Genomic DNA, 9834 nt, shown 5'->3' on the forward strand with positions numbered 1-9834 from the left:
TCGGCCGTCCAATCACATCTCTGCATCTGCCGGCCGCTCCGTGTGAGGCAGAAGGCGCCCCGCATCCCTTCGGCGCTCCTATTGGTCGTAGCAGACGTCCGTCTGCCACTATTCCCGCCCCAATACGGAAGCGGCGGGGAGCCGGGAGCCGACCGCGGGTGGGTCCAAGCCATGGGGCAGCCTTGGGCGGCCGGGAGCGCGGAGTGGGCGCCCGCGCGGCTGCCCCTCGTGCTCACCGCGCTGTGGGCGGCGGCAGTGGGCCTGGAGCTGGCCTACGTGCTGGTGCTGGGTCCCGGGCCGCCCCCCCTGGGACCCCTGGCCCGGACCTTGCAGCTCGCGCTGGCCGCCTTCCAGCTGCTCAACCTGCTGGGCAACGTGGGGCTCTTCCTGCGCTCGGATCCCAGCATCCGGGGCGTGATGCTGGCCGGCCGCGGTCTGGGCCAGGGCTGGGCGTGAGTGGGGTGGGGGATCTGGCGGGGGCGGGGGGAGGAAGAAGCGGGAGTCTTGGACAAGAGGAGGGGCCCTAGGACCTGAGGATGTTAGAACCAGATTACAATAGGATCCGCTTAGAGCCAGTGAACTCCTTTTGAACCTAGGGTGGTGGGGCCAGAAGGAGTATCATTCATTCACTTACACATATTTACTGAGCACCCACCACGTGCAAGGTACTGTTCCAGGTACTGGAGGTACAATAAAACAGATTCCTGACCTCCTGGAAGGAGGCGTCTGAGCAAAGACTTGAAGGAGGTGGGGGAGTTAGCCATGTGGGAATCTGGGGGAAGAGTGTTACAGGCAGAGGGAACAGATAGTGCAAAGGCCCTGAAGCAGTTGTGTGTCTAGATTGTTCCAGGAATATCAAGAAAGCCAGTGTGGCTGGCATGGAGTGAGAGACGGGGAGGAGAGATGTAAAGACCTTGTAGGACATTGAAGGCTTTGCTTTTTACTAGAAGTGAAATGGAGAGCCACGGGAGGGTTTTGAGCAGAGGAGGGACTGACTTCCATTTTAAAAGGATCAGTCTGGCTGCTGGTGAGACTATATAGGAGGGGACAAAGGTGCAGTCAGGGAGAGCAGTCAAGAGGCTGTTGCAATAATTCAGGGGGGAGTGCGTAGTGACTTGAACCAAGGTGGTGGCCGTGGAGGAAGTGAGAAGTTTGCTCCTGGATGTTAGAGGCCAGACAAAGGCCTTAGGACTGGGGATGTCAGCGCTGGAAGTGACCTCAGAGCTTCAGGGCTAGACCTGGAAGGGCCTGGGCAGTGGGGTCCAGCCTTCGTTGACCCCTGACGACCCTGAGGCTTAGTGAGGGTGGGTGTGCTCAGGGGCTGCCCGGGGCATGATGTGGGGCACTCAGAGCCGCTGGAGGATCTGACCCTCTGCTTCCTTCCCTGCAGTTACTGCTACCAGTGCCAAAGCCAGGTGCCGCCACGCAGCGGGCATTGCTCCGCCTGCCGCGTCTGCATCCTGCGTCGGGACCACCACTGCCGCCTGCTGGGCCGCTGCGTGGGCTTCCGCAACTACCGGCCCTTCCTGTGCCTGCTGCTGCATGCCGCTGGCGTCTTGCTCCACGTCTCTGTGCTGCTGGGCCCTGCCCTGTCAGCCCTGCTGCGCGCGCACGCGCCCCTGCACACCGCCGCGCTCCTCCTGCTGCCCTGGCTCATGCTGCTCACAGGTGGGGAGCTGGGATGCCTCCACGGGGTGGCGGAGGCCCTGTAGTGGGCCATTCTGGTGGGAGATGGGATTCCCGCTGGTTCTCCTGGCAACACCCTGGGACCCAGTCCCAGTGTCATTTATCGGGGTGAGGGCAGCTGGCATTCAGCTGAGTGCGCAGTACAGTAAAATACGGGGGCTCAACACAGGGACAGAGTTCTGGCTGGGAGAATCAGTGTGAACCAGCGCTTAGGGGTTGGGCAGGGAGTAGCAAAGGCAATTTGATGGGAATGTGAGAACTAAGGCTGGGAGGTGGGTTAGGACTGGCTGGTGGAGGGCCTTGATGCTGGCATAAGGAGATGGCCCCTGCTCTGCTGGGCAGTGGGGAGCCAGTGAAAGTTGCAGGCAGGAAATGTCCAGTCTGTGGCAGCTGGGAGGGGAAGACTTGCATCAGGAGGCTGGTTGCGAGGCTATGTTTTAGATGACACATTTATTCCTCTTTCCACTGATACCACCCAAGATAAACGCCCACTGGTCTTTTAAACTCTGTTCTCTCCCCCCTGGAAACTCTTTGGGCTTTCTCTCCTGACCTCTCCACGGTCCCCTCTGTAACCTTGTCCTGCACTTACTTAACTCCCTGACCACTCTGAGTGGTCACTGCGTCTCCTCATCTGATCCAGGCTCAGCTCTGTCCCAAGGCCCCCCTCCCTGCAGCCCTGGGGAGGCCCAGTGGGACTGTCAGTGTCTTCTGCCCACACCGGCTTCCTGAGCAGCCCTCCTCCAGGACCCCCGGCCTCCACAGAAAGTCAAGCCCCTCCCTGCCCCCCAGCCCCTGTGGTCATCCATGGCCTTCCGCTCACGCCCCTCGGTCACTGAAGACTTGGGCTCGGGTGCCCAGTCTCTGTGAGCCCTGGACGCTGTTGAGATCGCGGGTATCTGAAAGTCTGGGCAGATGGCCCAGTCGGTGCCCAATGGCCCAGCCTCTTGACCTCCTCCTCCATTTTATTTCCTTCTCCTACTGTCAGAATCCAAAATGTTTCACCTCCCAAACCACCCCATCAGTCGCCCCTCTCTGCTCCCCGCCTCCTCTCCTTCTGTCTCTCTCTCCTCTTTTACCCCATGACACCTGTTCCCTGAGCTCCTGGCCCTCGCCTTTCTGTCCGTCAGCATCTTCCCTCTCATCGCCCCCACATCCAGCTCACTTCTACCATTCTCCTACCAATACCTCAAACCTCTTCTCTCCATCTCCTGCTGTGCCTTCCTGGCTTCTCTGTGTCTCCCTGGCTGCTGACAGCTGCCAGACACATGGTACTTTGTGACAGGTTGGTCCCATGCCACATTTCATGGCTGCTGACCTCCACAGGCCCTCAGCCGTGCCTGGCTGTCCTGGCTTCTCAGAAGCTTGCTCCCCAGAGTGATTGTAGCTCAAACCTTCCCACTTTCCTGGCCTCCAAGCCCCTACCCCTCTTGAAAGTCCGTCACAGAGAAAACAAGACATCAGATGGGCCGCCCTGAATTGTCTTGCCCTCAGATCTCCGAGCCAGGCTGCCTGCCCCCAGCTTCTCCGGGCGTCTGGCCCCTCCCTGCTCCGAGGCCTCTCCTGACTCCCCAGGCTCCCTCTACTGGCTGCCTTTGCGTTTTCCCACCTGATACAAACCTCTTCACCCCACAGCCGCCTCCTCTTGCTCTTCTGTCAGCTGCCAAGCTTCCTGAAGGACTTGCCCGGGCTCACGGGCTGCTTTTCCTCACCTCCCACCCATCCTCCACCTGCTCCAAACTGGCTTCTTTCTCACCACTCCCCTGAGACTGCTGTGGTCCCCAGGCGTCTGTCTCCACAAAACCCAAAGGACCCTTCTGAGTTCTCTCCTTGCTTCACAACACCTTTCACCCTCCTGGAAGGGCTCTACCCCGGGCGTCACCGACAGCCCTTCCTCTCTGGTTCCCTTTCTCTTCTTTATCTGGTCCCTAAGGACCTGGTTTCCTGGTGCTGAGGTCGAAGCGCCGTTCTCATCTCACTCTGCATGCTCGCGGGGGTCTCGGAACCGCCTGTGTACTGACTGCCCGCAGATCTGCATGTCCAGCCTGGGCTTCTCTCCTGAGCTTCCAGAACTGTCCTCTCACTCGTCTTGCAGGCAACTCTCTGTCCTGTCTCGGGACCTTCAAGCAGAATATTTTCTCCCCTCTTCACCTAGCAAATACCTCCTTAACCTTCTTCAGGCACCACTCAAAATGTCACTTTATCAAAATAGATGAGGTCCACTTCCCTTAGTTAGCCCTTAGTAAGCGTGCATGGCATTTCCCTCCCCATAGGCTCTCTTTTTTATGGACGTAAAATTCACATAACATGAAATTCATCATGTTAACCATTTGCAAGTGTACAATTCAGTGGCATTTAGTACATTCACAACGTTGTGCAACCATCACCACCATCTAATTCTAGAACGTTCTCATTATGCCAATAAGACACCCCGTACCTGTTAAGCAGTCACTCCCCATTCCCCCAGCTCCTGGCAACCACTCCTCTACTCTCTGTGGATTTGCCTGTTTGGGGCATTTCATATAAAGAGCATCATACTATACGTGTCCTTTTGGATAACGTTCCATGGCATCTTGTAGTTCATTAGTTCAGCAGATACTTATTACCCACTGTGGGCCAGGATGGTAGAAGACACTGTACTTTTCCATTGTAACACACATCACAGCTGTAATTAAGTAACTGAGAAATGGTCTCTTGACTGTCTGTCTGTGAGCTCCGAGGTCAGAGATGCTATCTACTGTTCATCCTGGTATTCACCAGTGCCTGGCACTGTGTCCAGCGCTTGGGAGGTGCTCGCAAATTTGTGATGCATGAATTAAAGTCATATCTAGGGCAGCGGGCTGTGTCTGCCCGGTCCACCAGTGTGTTCTCACCACCCAGCCCGGGCTGACCAGGGAGTAGTGACTTGGTGTTTGCTGAGTGGAGGAATGGGGCCTGCTTCGTGGTGGAGGGTAGGGATGGGTGGAAGGAGGCAGGAGCTGGGCGTTGGGAGGGCTGGGCCTGCTGCTGCACCCTGACCCTCTCTGCTCTTTCCTCGCAGGCAGAGTGTCTCTGGCGCAGTTCGCCCTGGCCTTCGTGACCGACACGTGTGTCGCGGGTGCGCTGTTGTGCGGGGCTGGCCTGCTCTTCCATGGGATGCTGCTGCTGCGGGGCCAGACCACATGGGAGTGGGCTCGGGGCCAGCACTCTTATGACCTGGGCCCCTACCACAACCTGCAGGCGGCCCTGGGGCCCCGCTGGGTCCTCGTCTGGCTCTGGCCCTTCCTGGCCTCCCCATTGCCTGGGGACGGGATCACCTTCCAGACCACAGCTGATGTGGGACTCATGGCTTCCTGACTCCAGGGAGAGCCAGAGCTGTAGAGGGAGCGGGGAAAGCAGGAGAGGGGGCTCATAACTCATTTCAGGCCCAGCCCCAGCCTTAGGAGAGGAGAGGGTTGGTATGTAACACCTGCTTTCGGCAACTCCAGCCCCATCCTTCCCCTTGCCCCTGTCCAGCTTGGACTCCTGGTGTCCAGGGCTTGGACCCTGTGACTCTGCCTCTGTTGGTGGCCCCCAAGTACAGTGGAGGCTCTGGCAAGGGGCTGCTCAGCCAGCCTAGCTGCCCCTTTGCCAAGTTAATAAAGCGCCCACTTGGTTCTTGGACTCCCTGCATCTTTGTGGGTCTCTCGTCCCTCACTGTTGCCTGTGCTGCTGTTTTGGTCCCTCTGATTGTCAGGCCTGGGAACCACACAATGCCTGAGGGTGTGAGGGGCCAGGGCTCTGCCTCCTGGGGCCGTGGCGGGGTGGGGTCGGGGACACCAGTGGGCCAAGGTGGCGGGTAGCGATCCAGGGTTTGAGAATCCAAATGCTTTCCCAGGTTCAGTGCTTTATAGTTACAAGCATTTCTAGAACAACAATGTTCTGGAACCTCCTCTAGCTAGCCTGCTGTACTGGGCAGCAGTTAGGCGGGTGAAGAACTGAAAGGTCTGAGAGTAGATGTGATAAGATCATGGGGCAGTAAGTGGAGGCGCAGGATCTGAACCCAGACCTTTGTGCTTTCCTTCACCCCTGCATAGCCGAGGGAAGTGAGCAGAAGAATCGAGGCGGAGAAAGCAAGCGGGGTGCTCAGGCATCTGTGAAGGAGGGTGCTGAAGGGCTAAGCTCCTCTTCCTGGACTCTTCAAGAGCCACTCATTAGTCATTTTAACTGAAATCTAGTAAACAGAACTCCAGTTAAATGTGGCAGGTTAAACACATGGGTTTCTGCTTCCTCTTAAAATCAAAAATGACAGTAAAGAAATAAAAAAAGATATAAATTTACAAAGAAAAAGAAAATAGGAGGGAGATAGCAGTCGATCAAAGAGCCTGACATCTTGAAAGATGGAATGTGGACAGAGGCTCACTTCCTCTCTTAGCAGAGAATTGGAATTGAAAACAAGCGTTCCCAGAGGGAGGGGCCCAGGCAGCCAGATTGCCCCCCAGAGCCCTGAGAGGCTCAGGAGTCCCACCAGCACCAGGAAGGCCAGGTTCCGGGCTGACAGTAGGGACAGACCCAAAGATAGGAGCAGCCAGGCTGCCCCTCCCCCGGGGGCCACCCCACCCCTTGCAGCCAAACAGCTGCGCCTCTGAGGTAGAGGCGGGGCTATTCAAAGAAGCTGTGGGTCTCGGGGCCACTGGCGAGGGTGGAGGTGAGGGGCTGGACCAAAAATGGGGTTAAGTGAAAGTCTACAATGCTGCTGGTGGGGAGGGCCTTACAGTGACGTGGCAGGCTTGCCCTTCAAGAACCCTTGGAGAAGCTCACCCTTCTCACAGGCCCTGCCCAGGCCCACAGAGGTTTGAGCCGCTAGGACTTTTTTGTTTTTCCAAATGGCACGCTCTATTACTATTTTTTGGCTCCATCAGGAACTTGGTGTGCCTGGGGCTTTGTGTCGTACATCAGCATCGGCAGACTTCCTGTTTCCTCCTTGGCTTTACCTCACCCTCCAGAATATCTTTTCTTGTTTCTTTATTAAATAGTGGGAAGAAGAAAGAAAGTATTTATAAAATAAAGAGAAACAACACCCTCCCCAGCCCCACTGAAGAAATTCCTTTGAAGTCTCTGCTGTGCTCCTCCCTGGTAGAGGGAACAGGTGCTGTCTTAATCATCCCCTTGCTTTGTCATTTTATTACATATGTTTGTATTAGTTTTGCATGTTTTTGAATTTTGTATAAATGGAACCATACTGTGTTTATTCTTCTGTGATTGCTTTTTTACTCAATATTATGTTTCTGAGATTTATCTAAATTAATGTGTGTAGCTGTAGGGCATTCCTTTTCCTTGCTGTATAGTGATCCATCAAATACATCACAATTTATTTTTCTATTTTGTTCCACTGGTCATTTTATCTACCCCGTGTATGATCCCCTAAGATCTATTCTTGGCCTTTGCTTTTCCATATAAATTTTAGAATCAGCTTGTCAAGTTCCACCAATAAAAACCCCTTTGAGATTGTGCATGGAACCCAACTGAATCTATAGATCAGTCTGGGGAAAATTGACATCTACATGAAATAGAATTTCCCAGTTCATGAACATGGTATATCTTTCCATTTAACATTTTCAATAGTTATATACTTTTTCTCATAAAGATAATACCTTTTTTCTTGGTTAGATTTATTCTTAAGTATTTGACATTGTTATGCTATTGTACATGGTTTATGAAAATAGCTTTTTGTGTCCAGCAAATCTAAAACTTATAATTTAGTTGTAAATTCTTCTGAGTTTTCTGTATTGTATATAATCTATGGAAAGACAGTTTTGTTTTCCCTTTTTAATTGTTTATATCTCTTATTTTTCTTGCCCCTGCTGTACGGGTGGAGGAATGATAGTGGCCACCCTTGACTTGTTTCTGACCTTAGAGGGAATAATTTCAATATTTCACCATAAAATATGTTTGTGGGTTTTAAAAATATAGAGAGAGAGATGCCCTTTACTAGGCTGAGAAAGGTCCCTTCTAATCCAAATATGTTAACCGTTTTTATCCTTGTAGTTTCAGTCAATTTCTGTCTCTTAAGAACAGCCTATAGATGGATTTCTAAAATCTAGATAACACTTTGTCTTCTAATTGAAGCATTTAGTCATTTCTATTTATTGTAGTTAACGTACTTGGATATATTTCTACCACCTTATTTTGTGCTTTCTAAAATTTGTCCCACCTTTTCTAGTTTTTTGTTGTTTTTACCCTTTTTATTTAAAGCTATTGTTTGTTGGGTACAGAATTCTAGGTTAATAGTTATTTCCTCTCAATATATTGAAAATATTATTCTTTTGGTCTCCATTGTTGCTGTTAGCTGTCATCTATTTTTTGTTGTTATTGTTCCTTTGAAGATACTTTCTGTCTCCAGCTGCTTTTAAGATATTTTGTCTTTGGTTTTCTGCAGTTTTACTGTGATGTGATTAAGTGTGGTTTTCTTTGTATTTATCCTAATAATATTTCTTAGGTTTCCTAATTCTATGAATTGGTGTCTTTCATCAGTTCTAGAAAATTCTCAGTCATATCTTCAGATATTTTCTTTGTCCCTAATGGAACTCTGTAGACCTCCCTACTCCCTCCTCCTTGTGTTTTAATAGCTCGTATCCCTATTTCCGGCATTCTGGAGAATTTCTGCAGATCTATCTTCCAGTCTTTCTTCAGCTGCTACATCAATCTATTGAGCTGTGCTTTTTTTTTTAAGTGGTTGTACCAACTCATCCATTGAATTTTACATGTCAAATATTTATTCTTCATTTCGAGAAGTTCTATGACAAATTTGCTTGATCATTTTATATACTCTCCTGCTCTCTACTTATATTTTATTTCTTTAAATATATTGAAAACATATTTTATATTCCGTTTGGTAATTCCAGTACCTCAAGTCTTTGAGGCCTGACTCTGCAGGCTATTGTTTATGTTGGCCTTTGCTCACAATGCCTTATTTTCTTGCAATTTTTAAGTTGTGACTGTGAGTTCATATTTCTCAGAATTTTATCAATGCAGATTTTTTGAGATTGGGTTAAAAGTAATTTCCTCCAGAGAGGAAATGTGCTTATCAGCTGCCTGAGGAGCAACCAATCCTGCAACACTTTAAACTTTCAGCTAGGAGTCTTTGGGACCACCTAGGTGTTGTTAATTCAGGCTGCAAACTTATTCAGGCTGGCTTGTGGTTAAAAATTCTCAGGAGAGGTTTTTCCCCCTTCTGCCCAGCTTGGAGTAGGCTTAGAGTTAGGCAATTGCTATTGCTGGTTCTGGTGAGATTTCAAAGAACCAGCTTTTGGTTTTGTTGATTTTCTCTACTGATTTCCTCTTTTCAGTTTCATTGACTTCTGCTCTAATTCTTTTTATTTCTTTTCTTCCACTTATTTTGGATTTAATTTGCTCTTCTTTTTCTAGTTTCGTAAGGTGGAAACCTAGATTATTGATTTTAGATCTTCCTTCCTTTCTAATATATGAGTTCACTGCTGTAAATTTCCCTCTAAGCGCTACTTTCAATACATCCCACAAATTTTGATAAGTTGTGTTTTCATTTTCATTTAGTTCAAAATATTCTTTAAATTTCTCTTGAGATTTCTTCTTTGACCCATGTGTTGTTTAATCTCGAAGTATTTTGGACTTTTCCCAATTATCTGTTACTGATTTCTAGTTTAATTCCATTTTGGTCTGAGAGCATACACTGTAAGATTTCTGTTCTGTTAAGGTGTTTCCTATGGCCCAAGTGGTCTATCTTGGTGAATGTTCCATGTGAGCTTGGGAAAAATGTGTATTGTGTTGTTGTTGAAACAGTCTATAGATGTCAGTCATATCCAGTTGATTGATAGTGTTGTTGAACTCAACTATGTCCTTGAAAAGATACCATAATTAAACATTGAACAGAAACCAAAAAAGAGTTGAGAATTAAAATAATGGAATTTTTAAAACAATTTCAGAGAAGAGGTGAAAGATAAAAATCTCTTAGAAAATAGAAGAAAAAGACAAAATGAGAGAAGAGAGAAGAAGAGAGAAGAAAATCAGAGGATCAATCCTGTTCTCTCTGGAATTTATCAGATGCTGGTCCTTAATTAGAATTTCAGAGAGAAGAGAGAAAATAGGAGGAAATCACTTAAGAAACAAAATCTTCTGGAACTGAAGGATGAACATCTCCACCCCACAGCACAACAC

General features: G+C 49.6%; 1 protein-coding gene across 1 annotated transcript; it reads left to right on the forward strand.

Annotated features, from left to right (window-relative positions):
* Positions 1–147: 147 nt before the first annotated feature.
* ZDHHC24 (zinc finger DHHC-type containing 24) lies at positions 148–7023 on the forward strand. The gene is made up of 3 exons (XM_046643704.1): positions 148–452; positions 1391–1668; positions 4724–7023. Exons 1-3 carry the CDS (start codon positions 172–174, stop codon positions 5017–5019), a joined length of 855 nt encoding a protein of 284 aa, XP_046499660.1. The 5' UTR covers positions 148–171; the 3' UTR covers positions 5020–7023.
* The last annotated feature ends 2811 nt before the right edge of the window (positions 7024–9834 follow it).

This window comes from Equus quagga, chromosome 17, assembly GCF_021613505.1.
Source record: "Equus quagga isolate Etosha38 chromosome 17, UCLA_HA_Equagga_1.0, whole genome shotgun sequence".
NCBI lineage: Eukaryota > Metazoa > Chordata > Mammalia > Perissodactyla > Equidae > Equus > Equus quagga.

Bases quoted from the DNA above. Each gene is read 5' to 3' on its own strand.
- ZDHHC24 (XM_046643704.1), top strand. From the start codon at position 172: ATGGGGCAGCCTTGGGCGGCCGGGAGCGCGGAGTGGGCGCCCGCGCGG. The intron at 453-1,390 runs GTGAGTGGGGTG...CCTTCCCTGCAG, and splicing joins GGTCTGGGCCAGGGCTGGGC to TTACTGCTACCAGTGCCAAA. The intron at 1,669-4,723 runs GTGGGGAGCTGG...CTTTCCTCGCAG, and splicing joins CTGGCTCATGCTGCTCACAG to GCAGAGTGTCTCTGGCGCAG.